General features: G+C 33.0%; 2 protein-coding genes across 2 annotated transcripts; one reads left to right on the forward strand and one right to left on the reverse strand.

The window, feature by feature from the left end:
* Nucleotides 1–565: 565 nt before the first annotated feature.
* Nucleotides 566–3,468, reverse strand: LOC105117462 (uncharacterized). The gene is made up of 6 exons (XM_011015121.1): nt 3,148–3,468; nt 2,568–2,891; nt 2,430–2,479; nt 1,913–1,981; nt 1,078–1,210; nt 566–871 (listed from the first exon to the last, which is right to left on the reverse strand). The coding sequence occupies exons 1-6, from the start codon at nt 3,254–3,256 to the stop codon at nt 855–857; spliced, it is 702 nt and encodes a 233-aa protein (XP_011013423.1). The 5' UTR covers nt 3,257–3,468; the 3' UTR covers nt 566–854.
* A 2,327-nt stretch (nt 3,469–5,795) lies between these two features.
* On the forward strand, nt 5,796–6,508 carry LOC105117463 (60S ribosomal protein L26-1). Its single transcript, XM_011015122.1, has one exon. The coding sequence runs from the start codon at nt 5,883–5,885 to the stop codon at nt 6,321–6,323; it is 441 nt and encodes a 146-aa protein (XP_011013424.1). The 5' UTR covers nt 5,796–5,882; the 3' UTR covers nt 6,324–6,508.
* Nucleotides 6,509–14,536: the final 8,028 nt, after the last annotated feature.

Genomic DNA, 14,536 nt, shown 5'->3' on the forward strand with positions numbered 1-14,536 from the left:
TAGGATTATACTGGTCCTTCGATATCTACTCGATCATTGTGAGGAAACCTTGAACATGGGGACTGTCTTTCCACAATTGACACGGTAGTATTGTTTTTATTTTTTTGATGCAAGACAAGATAGTACTGTACAATCTTTTTTATATATAAAATAGCATTGTAAAGGCGAAGTTTAAATTAGATACCCATGTTTTTTCTTCATTGATGGTTCATGGCAAATTGCAGCTATTACATGACAGCAACTGTTTTAGCCTTCACCACAAAGACCGGACTTGGACCATTCGATTGCTGTTTTCATTCCCTTGGCAGAGAAAGAAATCCATCAACTGAACTGTCAAACCACTTATGACAACAGCAAGTGGTGATGGTGCTGCCAATTGGGTGCTGTAGTGTCGGCCGAAAAGCAGTTTGACACAGTTTAATCATGGCTATAATAACGAGATATTATTCTGGGTTTCCGCTGCAAAGCTGTACACAGATAACAAATGATACCAGAAAAGAAGAAAGAGCCATCACATCTAATGAAGCTAGCACGTCTGGGATGTTAGCTCATGATCAAGGTGTTGTCAAAATACCAATTCAATGCCCACATCCAAAAGAAATCAACTGCCGTCGTTCCATTGAATCCTAGCAGATTAATTTGGAATAAATGGGTCCGCATCTTGTAACTGAGGCCCATTTAAGTGAGAAATTTGCACGGCAGATTGTCAACAGGCGAGACTACTTTTCTACTAAGAATAACCACGAACATACATAGTACACTAAGCTTGTACAAGTACAGAATACTTTAGAACCGATAGGGTCAGTGAGTGCTGCATCTCCTAAACAATGACTAATTGGATGGTATAAATCCTGTCAATCCTCGTCTGACTCTGCAATCAGCATTTTGTCCATCAGAATCAAAGTATGACATATATAATACAAGGGAAACAAGGACAAATCGTTTATTAAGAGTTTTCAGACTTGAACAACTTTCAAAAGTATGACATAATAAAGGGCATGCTCATCCAATCATCCATGCAGTATGTAAATCAAACATTGCAAAGGCATTGAAAATACTTTTCCATTAAAAGCATACCATGTATGGCTTCCATGTTATCTTCCTTGTAGACACCAAGAGGTGAGCCCCGCACAGAGAGAAGCATTTCACCAGGTTTGGGAAGTCTTAGAGTTCTTGGTGTCATGCCAATGGACAGTCTCTGACTGCTGACCTGCATCATCAATGAAGGCATGTCAGACACTGGACATTTTTGGTGATTAAAATTTAAGAAGGCAAATTGAATTGCCATCTGGATGCAACATCAGATCACATAGATGCAAAAAGAGAATAAAACTCCTTAAGTTTCAATGTGATATTCATTAGAACCTTAAAAAAAGAGCTCATGAGACATGCCCAGGATCAGTCAATTCATAGCAATGGAGCTGCCTAGCAGCCCACTGAAAACATCATCCACAGGAAAAGGCTTTCATGAAGACTTTTGTGCAATAGAAACATGCTTTCCTAATGATTCCAAATATTTCCACCTGAATAGGGTTGCAGGCTATATGTCATGAAGGACTCAATTGCCAAAGGCAATTTGATTTGATAAACAATTATCTAAACTTCCAACCACTAATTAATAATTTTATCAATGCTCTTGACTGCTCCAAGAGTTTTTTCATCACAAGATTCAATAAAACACTCTAGGCAATGGACAGCATGGTGGTTCTGGAAAAATGCTTGGGTGACAGACAAGCCACTCAAATACAGCTTGCAGCTTGCAATACATTACTGTAAGAGAAGCTAAAGAAATTTATAGAACCTACAAGGATAGTCATGTCTTCCAATTGATCATTTATGTTTCTCACACAACTTAATAGAAGGAAAAACAAGAGGATGAAAATCAGTTAAAGATCGTGGAGAAGCTACTAACCCCAGGAGTTTGGAGACCATCACCATCATGCATCCGAAGCATCTGAGAATCAGATTGACCCTCCAAAACCTATGAAAAAGAAATGTTAATTGACGTATAACAAAGAATGGAAGTTTGCCTTAATCATTAACACCAGGAGGTGTTTGGATGGCCTAAAAATGCATGCCTTTACAAAAGCTTAATGCATAAAGAAACATGTTTAGCTATATCTGAAAAAATGGACTTTTTTGGGTAAATGAAAAATAAGGAAAGAGAAGGTTAGAAATTTTTAATTTCTTCACCGTTCAAGGAGCGTGCTCATAAGGTTCAAACTACAGACTTTTCATCTTCAAACAACACACATCAACCAGTAAACTTGTTTTAATGATAAGAAAACCTTCCTACCATTGCAAATGCAACAAATATGAGGAAAGATAACTCTTCACACCCTTCAAATAAGGAATCGAATGGTTGTAAAAAAAAACTATGTTGCCATTCTAGTGTCATAAAGTGAAACATAAAATTATATGAAACATACAAGGTCCGTCATCTGCAAATGATCAGCTGCGCCAAATATGCTTGTTTTCACTGCCACCAACAAGCAACCCATGTCAGATATGCGACTAACTTCTATAAAAACAAATTCCCATCTCCATTCTCCATTTTTTTGTTTTACCTGCATCGCTTGATAATCCAAAATGACCAACAGATAAGTTAGCAGAACAACTAGGATAAGCCATGGACAAACGACGTAAGAGAGAAGCATTCATGTTTCCCCCATCTGAAAAACCATCAACATTTTCATTAAATTTCACAAGAAACTCTCCATTTTCCTCATTTCTTTCAATAGACAAGTTGGGCAGGTTTTCTTTAAAAAACTGCAAAACAGGTGTTTTCAGCTGTTCCTTAGTAAAGTACGATCGCAGCAACCGCAATTCTGTTAGCAAATGCTCGATTCCCACATCACGCATTGCCCTAATTGCCGCAATTTGACGCTCCACTGCACAAAACAGATAAACCCAAATTTAACCCCAGGAAAATAAAAAAAAAAACCTACGTTTTTTGTTTTATAATTCAGATACGACTGACTGCTTAAAAAATAGCTAACTAAGTAAAAATCAACCCGAGAAGAAAATGAAAAAATGGGTTCATAATCTCCAGCGAAACCCAATTTCCTTTCCCTCCATTCACCGCTAATTTACTTGAAAACTGAAAAAAAAAGAATCAAAGAAGCAGAAACTTGAAAAAAAAAGTACCTGCTTGGTCAATTAATGGGAATTGTTCGGGTTCTTCAACCTGGGGCTGGTTCTCTTGTTTACTCGAGGCAGATTCTTTGACAATCTTTTTCACTCTCCCTCTAGCCATTTTGAGCCAAACAGATCTTAAAGAAGCATAATACAGTAGGAATTAAGCAATCAATTTGAGAAAATGTGAAGGAACAAAACCACAAAGCATCTGTTGATTTTGAAATGGCAATGCATTTTTTTATCCGTTTCGGAAATTCAGATCTTGTTTCGTTAAAAAGGAGAGAGGGAATAGAAGCCCTAAACAGAAAAGCACAAGATCATCCATGGCAAATACACGCGGCCCATTAATCTAAGCCCATCATCACAGAATTTTGTTTGTGTGACCCAACTAAACTTGCCTTCTCGAATTCAATCCCATTATTGTTTTATATATATATGTGTGTGTAAACAACGAACAACAAAAAAAAACAAAAAAAAAAAACTAGAAACTAGAAACATTGTCGATTTGAACAGTGGCTTGATATCTTCTCGTCTGCCTTCTTGGTTGATGGGGGCACTTGTTCTCTGCATTGACATCCACTTGAGATGAGGTTTCAAATGGTTCTCAATTGGTTGTTTTTTCCTCAAATTTACAAGTGTGGTCTTGTTTCTTCTCTAATAAAAACTAGTGTGGTTAGCTACTGAGAGTTTTTTATAGTGCTATTAAAGATTTATATAACCTGCAAGTTGATGTAAACCCTCCTGTTAATTAAAAAAAAAAAAAAGAAGAAGAAGAACTAGAGTTGGTGTGTAATGTGTTACTGTGGCAATTTGAGGTAGCAGCCATTATTGTGCATTTATCGCTGTACATCATCCTTTTGAAATCGAGGGAGCTGCTAATTGTGGGTGGGTTTTGATGTGTGGTTCATTTTGGACGGGTTCTTTCTGGTTCCCAGCTAGATGAATGCATGATATTTTGTAAAGTAAAACAGTCCCATGTAAATGAGAAAATCAACACAGATTTAGCAAATATGTATAAAAGCATAATTTTAATTAAAGTAAAGTAAAGTAAAGTGGGGTGAAAATGCATGTTTCTCCTATAAAGAAATTGGCAAATTTGCAGCAACCTAATGTAAAAAGAAAAACAAATAAACAGCGGCAAATCAAAATAATGTTGTGAAAATCACATTGTTTAATAACATGACATGATTCTTCATCATGCTTGATTGTTTTGAGGATTGTTCTTGCTAAAAACATGATTATCATAACCATTTTGCACCGTATTTTTCTAGCAATGCAAAAGAGAAAAATAACATGGAGAAAAGAGTAGCAGAAATAGTTAGACATGCAACAACCTGTTGTAGAAAAAAAAATAGCAGCAAACAATCTCAATTTCTTACTCTTTTCTTTTTAATTTCAGATCTTTCCAAATTATCTCTAGCAAAACTTGATGCGACCATTTGATACTATGGCAAGTAGTAGCTTCTTAAACATCCTGAAAACATTAAGACCAGATTTTTTTATTTGTAATTTCTTTCAACTATGGACTTCACCACTGTTGAGTTTTTGGTTACTGGCAATAAGAAAAATTTTGTTGTAGTTCATCCCTTCAAGAGCTCAGGAATATTATTCAAGATTCTACGAAAGATTTTCTTTCTTTTAAATACTGAATTCTTCAATACTTGAAACAATCATCTGGAATAATGTTTGTCAGGAGTTTGAGAGAGATAGAGGGTAAATACTTGGATGATCTTTTAGCTATAACCATGAAGAAGATTTTGTTAGTCGCTCCCCTTGTCCAAGATCCTATTACATAAGATCATCCTATTACAGAAGACCGTAACAAATCAGATAGCATCGGCCTCAGTCTTCAAATAAACGGGCCTAACCTGTGAGGCCCTATCGCGTGTTCTCTTTTATGTTTTTTAATTTTAATTAATACCATTCCTTATTTTATTTTATTTTTCTTTTCATTATATTTTTTATTTACCTTTTTAATTAATATCATCTCTCCTATTTTTTAAACTTGTTTAGATTAGATTAAATTTTTAAATAGTTGTTATTTTTTATATAAATTTTCAAAGAGTTTAATGCAATTTATCTAAAACTTTTTTTCTTTTATATTTTATATAAATAAATTACATTTTTTTGATGCATTTATAAAAATAAAAATCATTTATTCTTAGAAAAAAATAATTTTGAAGATGAAATAAAAAAAACTTCAAGATTAAAAAATAGGGTTTAATATTTGTATATATATCTAGAAAAATATCTTTTATTTTAGTATTTTATTAAAATTAACAATTCTTTATTGGTTTATTGATTTATAATTTTTTTTTTGTTTTTTGCTTGTGTAATTAAAAAGAATCATGATATTTAAAAATTTATTTATAATATAAATGCATTATTTTATTATATTTAAAATTAAATTAAAATGTTAATAAGACTAGTGTTGACTCAAGTATTTGTACCAGAAAAAAGAAAACCAACAAATCAATTATTTTGTAAATAATTTAGTGGTAAAATTGGAAAAAGAAAACTAAAACAACCCAACTTAAAGGGCATAAAATCAAATCAAATTCCAGCCCAATTACACAGAATCAGGCCCACCCTGGAGCCCACCATAAACTTAAAACCCTAGTCCCTCACATCCTTTCACCCTTTATAAATGCCTTCAGTTTCCGTTACCAATTTCGTCTCCGCAGCGCCCCTCTCCCAAAAAACCCCTAACCCCCGCAGCTGCAGTAGCCACAACAACCGTCACCATGAAGTACAACCCTAGAGTCTCCTCCTCCAGGCGCAAGAATCGGAAGGCCCACTTCTCGGCGCCCTCCTCCTTGCGCAGGATCCTAATGAGCGCCCCACTGTCCACCGATCTCCGCCAGAAGTACAACGTCCGATCCATGCCTATCCGCAAGGACGATGAAGTCCAGGTTGTTCGTGGGACTTATAAAGGACGTGAGGGCAAGGTGGTTCAAGTTTATCGCAGAAAGTGGGTAATCCACATCGAGAGGATTACACGTGAGAAGGTGAATGGGTCTACAGTTAATGTCGGTATCAACCCGTCCAAGGTTGTTATTACCAAGTTGAGGCTTGATAAGGATAGGAAGTCTTTGTTGGATCGCAAGGCAAAGGGACGCGCTGTTGGAGATAAAGAGAAGGGCACTAAGTTCACTGCTGAGGACATCATGCAGAATGTGGACTAATTGGTATGCCTGAAATGAAATATTTAGTTGGTTTGTGTTTACAAGGACGAGGTTTTGAATGATTTAGCTATTTTCTCGATACTGCTAGTATGCTATCTTTTTTGTTAATGCTTGGAGACTTTAAGGTTTCTACTGTGACCTGGATTTTGTTACTTTCTGTTGAGGCTTTGTTACTGATACTCTTATTGTTGTCTTTTTTTATTTTTTTTTACTGCTGAAAGTGTAATTGGGACTGTGTTTGTTTGGATCCTGTAGGTTTAGACCAGAACTGGGTAGCTGGGGGTTAGTGGCTTAAGTAGCTGGGTTATGTTATTGTGTATGCTTTCGAGTCTAATTGGTTGAAACATTAGTAGGATTTTTTGTCTATCATTTATGGGTTTAGATTGGAATTGGAACTAGGTAGTTGCTCTGAATGCAAGCAGGGATAGGCCTAGGAATTTGGTAGGGTGCTGGGACAGTGATTTGTTTTTAATTAGGTTATTCAATTTGGTTAGGAATTGGTACTTGGTTGGGTCTAGGTTTGTTCTATAAACGTTTTTGTCTAATTGGTGGTCTTCACTGTGTAATTCTTAAGTTTAACATATAAACATGGGAATATATTTGGAAATGTAGTAGCTTAGGCTAAAATTAGAATGGCACATTGCGGTTTTAAGAATGCAGTAGAATTAATATGCCAGTCTCAAATATGTAGTTTGTGATTGTTTGAGTAAGAATTAATTGGATGCTACAAACATGATTCCAATGTATGTAATTTACAAGTGCATATTGCTTATGGGACGTCTTCATGATTGCATAGTTGGATTCTCTTATGATTGTGGGATTGAGAGTCTTTTTACCTTACTAAGCCATCATCATTGTTGATTTTTTTCATCTAGTATAGATCATGAAAACCTTGAATTGCACATGATATGGTAGCTTTTGCATGTGCAGGCTTGGTGATTTATATATTTTTTCATCTAATTGTTTACTATATCATGAGTGGATTTGTAGATCTTTGTAGTGATTTTTAAATGAATCTTTGTAAGTCTACAGAAACGATATTTGTGATCCTAGACAGTTGTTGTTTGTACCCTATAACTTAAACTTACTGTGAGCATTTTACTGACAAGAAATATATCCCCTTTCAATTATCTTACCATGTTTCTTTACATTTGATGGTATCAGTATAGTTCATTGACTATTGGAAACAAAACAGCTGTTCGTCTTTGAATAACACCTTTGACATAAATGACCTAGGATTGATTGCAATTGTGCCTGCGCACAAACTTTCAGCATATTTGTTCATGCTTTGTTGCAGCTTTTCTAGACATTTGTATTAGTTCTGATTTGGGTTTATATCTGTAGTACGTAAATTGTTTGGTAAATCAGATGCGTGGCCCTCTTGTTTGAGATTCTTGATGTTAATGGTGATGATATTCTAGACGAGCGATGAATGGAGAGCTTTGCTGAGAGGCCAGTTAACGTGCAATGATAATCATGTCAGGGTTAGGGTTCCACTGAAGGCAATATATATAGCTTTCTAGTTAACTAGAACATCAAGATAGCACACAATTATTTGAAGTTTTCCATGATTCCCATAAAATGAGCGTAGCAATCGAGTCGATATACATAAAATCCTGCTGCGACGGAGAAGTGAATTTTTTCTCCGTCTGCTTTCAGCTTTGGAGTAGTTTTTCATTTATTTCTCCCTTCCCCGCCTTTCACCATGTATCAGCACAATAACTTCCGGTTACGACAAATGCTTAATCTTGGAGACTTGCAAAGGCCTGCACCGATTTCACCTCCATTTTCAGCAAAACATTTCAATCCTTCAAAATCATGATAGTCCTGGATCGATCAACCAAAGCCTTAATGATATCCTTGTAAAATACATCTTGTATTCCTTTATTTATTTTATAACAATCAAGTCACAATTTAAACATAGCTCATTTACAAGATGAAGCGCGGACCAGATTTACATCCTCAATAAACAACTTTAACACGCTGAATTCAAGACAAGCTGGAAAAATCTAACAAAATTCAAATCAATCAAGCTTCATTCTTGTGTTTGAGGCTCGTTGAAGATGATCTAAATTTCGTTCTTACTAAATCAGGGGACTGGAATCTGAACACGTCAAGGTTTCCAACCTGTGGGCTTTTCCTCTAAAATAAGTCAACCGTTGGTAATTCCTACTAATTTACTTATTTAAGCCTCCATTTCCAACATAGCAGCAGCAGCAACAAATTAGATTATTGAGCTGTTGGAATTAATTTTAAAGTTTAAATTCATTCTGTAAGATTTATTTATGATATAGTTATTCTTTAAATCTCTACAATTATCCCTATATTAGTATAAATACATGTATTGAGAGCATTATAATCCAAGTTAAAGTCTACATGGACTTCCTCTCTTATAAAAATGGTATAAAATGAGTAGTATATGTTTCATTTATTTTAGCTCATCTTTTCTTTTCAACAAAGTGGTATCAGAACTAGTAGGTTGAGGCAACGTTTTGGATGCGGAGCAAGCCGATAACACTTCCGATCAGAGCCCGTGCTTCCATTGCGCTTTCCTAGACACTCACCTCCTTTTGGTGATTAAAGTCATTCCTTGACTCCAAGCATTTCAGTCAAATAGGAATACAGTTTTCATAAAAGTTTATAAAAGGTGTTTGATATTTTATTTTTAATTGATAAAAAAATTAACAAAAATAATTGTAATTTATGTTATGATAAAATCTAGGATAGTTGATTCATTCAGCTAAAGGAATACTTACATCAAATATTCTAATCCTTTAGCTTCAAGTCAATTTTGAATAAGGTATTAAAATATATGTTGATCAATTTTTTTAAGTTAGATATATCTCTCAAATAATATATTAAAATAAACTAAAATTTTACATAGAAATATTAGACACAAAATCATATTTTGGTAAATTTTGAGGTCAAATGAAGTTTAAGAATATATTATTTTAGAGAGTTAAAATTACAGATAAATCTTATCAAATATTTCATACTATAACTTTGTATACTATTTAAGACATATATCCAGCTACAAGTGTAATTTAGCTTTAATTCAAGTTGTAATACAAACTATACATGCCAAGCTTTCCAATCTTATATGGTAAGCTTATTAATTCATCTAGACAAAAAAGAATGACGTGTTTAAAGTCAACACTAAAAATCTACCAAAATTATACGAAAATTAGAGATTTGGGCTACATAAAGGAATTTTAGCATGAAGAATTTGTTTTTATTATTATATTTTATTAATTAATTTTGGATATTTTTTAATTTGAGTTTGTTTTAGACCATCAAAAATTGTTTAAGGTTTATTTTATTATTGGATTTATGTTAGTTGATTTATAGTTTAGGCCTATTAGCTTACAACCCAAAAATGGTTCATGAGGTTTAATTAGAGGAGACTATATTATGTTTTTTTAGCTGTAAATTTCAGCAGCAAGTTGAAGAATAAATGTGAGTTTTTTTTAGCACAACAACATTTTTTTTATAGGAACAAAGATCTTATATTAACTTATCGAAGATTAACTAATTTCGTGGCATCATTCACATACTTAGAGTTCTTAGATATAATATTATCTTTAGGTACAAGTTTTTTTCTAATACCTTTGGTTTTTAAGCATAGAGTTACCTTTGGGTTAAGGTTTTATCAAACTTTATTTTTAGCTTTCCAAATTGTTATCTACCTCGTTGGGGGTTACTTGACCACATGATCAAGAAATTCACATTAGTTGGTATCAGAGCTAGGCTCTTAAACTTATGTTATATCTTGTATTTTTTTCTTGTTAGTTTTGGCTTCCTTAACTTTAGTTGTCTTTGATTCGGTTTTCAATTATTTTGTGTCTAGAGTTTAGTAGTTTGCATCTAGGGTTTTTTAAAAAAGTGATATTATTTTAGTTTGTTTCTATCTCAAAATATATCAGTAGCATAAAGAGAGAGGAAAAAAAAAAAGAACTTTCAAAAGTCATTTTTGTTAACGAAGGAGAACTTAGACCAAACCAATTCAAAAAAATCTAAGATTTTATATATTGATTCTAAGATTCATAATCACATCTCATATAAAATTTAAGCTCATTTAGATATCATTTGCTATAGTAACCAAGATTGGGATTAAAACTTATCATAATAGGTTAGATTCGCATCAGAAGGGAATTTCAAGTCAAATAAATTCAAAACATTCTAAACTTTTATATACTGGATTTTAAGGTTCTAATCGCATCACATCCCATATAAAATTTGAAGTTATTTGGAGTTCGTTTACTATAGGAATTAAATTTGAGATTAGAACTTGTTAAAACGAGTCTAATTCATGTCTATAAGTCAAATTTGTTTTGCTATTGTTATTTTTCAATTATAACAGTATAATAACATCATATTTGATATATTTAGGTTCATTTTTTTATATAACCTTTGCATCTTTTTTCTTTTGTGTCTTTAAAAATATCTATTTTTAATATAAATTCACTTGTTACTCATGAAATTGTAATCATAGTTTTGTCTTTATTTATTTTTATATTTTATTACTTATTAAGTCATTCACACATATTTAGATACACTATTACAACTATTATATTTGGTTTTGATTTTGGTTCCACAAGAGTTAAAGAAAGGTGTGATGAGAGAAGAAAAAAAAAACGTAACTAGCATATTTGAGTGAAGAGCCTATATTTGAGTGAAATATAAAAGGAGAATAAACATATGAAGGAATTGGTGAGAAAGATATAGTTCTTGTCAAGTAACCAATTTTTATATTCAAAGATGTCGAAGGTAAACAACAATATGACACTATAGAGAGGAGATAATTAAATTGTTAATCATTTATACACTATGATTCAGTGGATGGATCAAATGACCAATGGATTTGGGGATGGGTTGGATAGGTTGGAGAGGCAACATGTTAATAATCATGGTAGGATTCAAATTAGGCTTGAGAGAACAGAATTTAATATTAGGCAGGCTATCAGGTGAGTTAATATTAATGTAGATGAGTTTGTGGCTGATAATGCAGACATGAGTGATGATGATTTTGAAGAAGTGACCCTGGAACATAGGGAATGTTTTGGACACCACCAAAATTGTTAGTTTGAAAGGGAAAAATATGGTGATAATTTTAGCAAAATGGATAATTATAGGTATCAGGACCATAATACTGAGTGAGGTAGAGATTTTGGTACTATTAAATTGAAAATACCGGCTTTTCAAGGAAAGAATGATTCAAAAGTTTATTTAAAATGAAAGAAAAAGGTAAAGTGGATTTGGTAGGACCAGTACTAAACCTTTGTATACTATTTAGGACTATATAGAGCTACATGTAGAATTTAGTCGCAATTCAAGTTGTAATGAAAACTAGACATCTCAAATTTTTTAATTATATATTGTAAGCCTAATAATTCAAATAAACAAGAAAAAACAACATGTTTAAAGTCAGCACTAAAAATCTGCTAAGATTTTCTAAATCTGCTAAGTGTGAAAATTAGATATTCAGACTACATTAAGGAATTTTAGCATGAAAAATTTATTTTAATATCCTATTTTATTTTTTAATTTAAGTTTTTTCTAGATCATTAGACATTGTTTAAGGGTTTATTTCATTATTAAACTTATGTTAGTTGATTACTAGTTTAAGCTTATTAGCATGCAACCCAAAAGGGGTCCATTAGGGTTAGTTAGAAAATATTATATTATGTCTTTTCAGCAGCAAATTGAAGAATATACATAAGTTTTTTTTTTGTGTATAGCAAAATAATCTTTATTTGCAGTAATAAAGATCGCACACTAACTTATCGAAGATTAAATGGCTTCATGGTATCATTCTTATACTTAGGATTCTTAGATATAAGGTCATCTCTAGGTCTCATTCTCTTTCCAATACTTTTGTTTTTTAGGTGCAGGAAGTAAGATTATTTCTAGATTAAGATTCTATCAAACTTGATTTTCCGCTTTTCAAATTATTACCTATTTATTTAAAGATTATTTGATCACGTGATCAAGAGTTTCTTATCAGTCTAATATTCTAATCATGATAACTTCTATTTTTTACTTTAAATTGAACTCTATCACAAGAAAATCATTGGTTCTTACAAGTATAAAGCCCCCCTAATAATGATAAAATAAATTACATTTGATTTTTTTGTTTGTTTACTTTTAAAATGCATTCATTCATTATATTTTACTTGGAACATGATACTGAAAATGAAAAACCTTCAAAACTTGTCAATGTCCATCTGAAAGTTACAGTCTAAAATCTAACAATTTCTTAGCAAGAAAACAAAAAAAGAAAAATGCATGAAATATGCTGCAGCTCAGCATGAAAAACCTATCCAAGATTCATGGATCGATGGCCTACTAATACTTTTTTTATAGAAGAAAATTAGAGAAAAGATTCTATATTATCATGTATTGTTGGATGTCTGGAATTCTTCTATTTAATTGTTACTAGCTCCATTGCATCTGTACAAGTTTAGGACTCCTTCAACTAAACATTGCATGCGAGCCTAACCATGAAAGTGACAAAAACAAATAAAAAAAACCTTACGCAAGCAGCCATAATAGTATACAAGTTGTGATTCCAACTCTCATGAGTTTTATCATGTGAAATCCACATGAAACCTACAAATATTTTACAGCTTGGAACCAAACCACCAGAAAATTCTTGTTACTTTTGTTATGTAAAGATTTTTTTTCTATTTTTACACTGCATTATTGTTGAACAAGTTATGTTGGGTGAGGCCCGTTATTAATGAACTCTAGAACGACATTCTTAACAACTATGGTGGAAGCAATAAAAGGTGGATATATATGTTTTTGCCTTTGGAAATGTTGGTACGTGCTCATGTCAACAGTGAATGAAAGCCTTGCCAAAATTGACCAACCAATAAAGTCATTCCATGCAACCCCATCAAGGCGAAGATAACATTTTCTTCCTGGATGATGGAAGGCAATGATATTTGATGAAGCAAAAAGTTTGAAAAAAAAAACCAAGAAAAAAACCCTTGGTTATTCAGGTCACTATCCAACTACTAGGAGTCCTCATCTTTTCAAGCCATGCCTGAATAGCCAAATACCTTAGTAGTTTGGGCCAATCTTAAATGACCAAAAACCCTAGCCTAACATCTTTCAAGCTCGACAGGTTGATTGTGATATTTTTGAGCCTCAAATCATTAATGCTACTTAGACACGTGCTTTAACATGTTTCTTGAGTTTTAAGATATCAGAGTAACATCTTACATTGTTTATTGAAGAACGCTTTGCGTACCTCCAAATCGCTCACTGGAACTATTAGCATATACTAAATTCTCCATACAAAACACTACAATCAAGGGCGAGCACTAAGCTCCTCATTGATAATACAATCATTAATAACTCATTACAAACTCGATGGACCACAAGTATTTGCAATATCAATATTCATGGAGTAAGATCACATGATCAAGAATTATAAATTAACCAAGCAAAGCATTCAAGTTCAATCTATTCGAATTCATTCAAGGACTCCACACCATTACATTCACGCATTCCCTATGTTTTTCTTTTTTTATATATATATTATTTTCTCCTTCCATATTTACTAATTTAAACCATAATTAACTTGTTTTTGCAAGAAAAACCTAACTAAGAGAAAAACCGCCCAATCACCTTAAGCCAAAATGCAGCCAAAGAAAACCCAATCCAGTGTGAAGTTGATACAGCTTCATCACTATTTATAAAAAAAAGCCTTGCATGTCGAGCCCAACTTTCCCGTTTCTTGATTCATTGCCTTGCACCAATAATTTAGGACAAACAACATGACACAAAAGAAACCGAGAGGGATGTGTGGTCCCCTCATTTGCTGTCCATGCAAGCAAATGGGAAAAATATCCAATAGCAAAGCGAGATTTGTGATGGAATAAAGAGAACGCAATAAATCTATTTTGCCGACCCACACATTAAAAGAAATAGTTGTTCACGCTTCACACAAACTATGACACGGGGAGAAGCACAAACTTATTTGAAAATACCCCTATATCATCAAATAAATAAAAATATACATTTCTATTACACAACAGAAAAAAGTTAAGATTAATGTTAGCAAAGAAACGTAAGACATCAGAATTTGAGCGACACAATGCCGAATGATTTGGAAATCTATGAACCCATGACCATATTACAAGTCATAGGTGAGCATGCAAGTCATCGTAACCATCACCGATAAGGTGGTATGGAGGGAAATTCGG

The sequence above is a fragment of the Populus euphratica genome, unplaced genomic scaffold, assembly GCF_000495115.2.
Source record: "Populus euphratica unplaced genomic scaffold, PopEup_1.0 scaffold1366.1, whole genome shotgun sequence".
In the NCBI taxonomy this organism is placed as follows: Eukaryota; Viridiplantae; Streptophyta; class Magnoliopsida; order Malpighiales; family Salicaceae; genus Populus; species Populus euphratica.

Bases quoted from the DNA above. Each gene is read 5' to 3' on its own strand.
- LOC105117462 (XM_011015121.1), bottom strand. From the start codon at position 3,256: ATGGCTAGAGGGAGAGTGAAAAAGATTGTCAAAGAATCTGCCTCGAGT. The intron at 1,982-2,429 runs GTATGTTTCATA...TCTTTTTCATAG, and splicing joins ATTTGCAGATGACGGACCTT to GTTTTGGAGGGTCAATCTGA. The intron at 1,211-1,912 runs GTTAGTAGCTTC...TTGATGATGCAG, and splicing joins ATGGTCTCCAAACTCCTGGG to GTCAGCAGTCAGAGACTGTC.
- LOC105117463 (XM_011015122.1), top strand. From the start codon at position 5,883: ATGAAGTACAACCCTAGAGTCTCCTCCTCCAGGCGCAAGAATCGGAAG.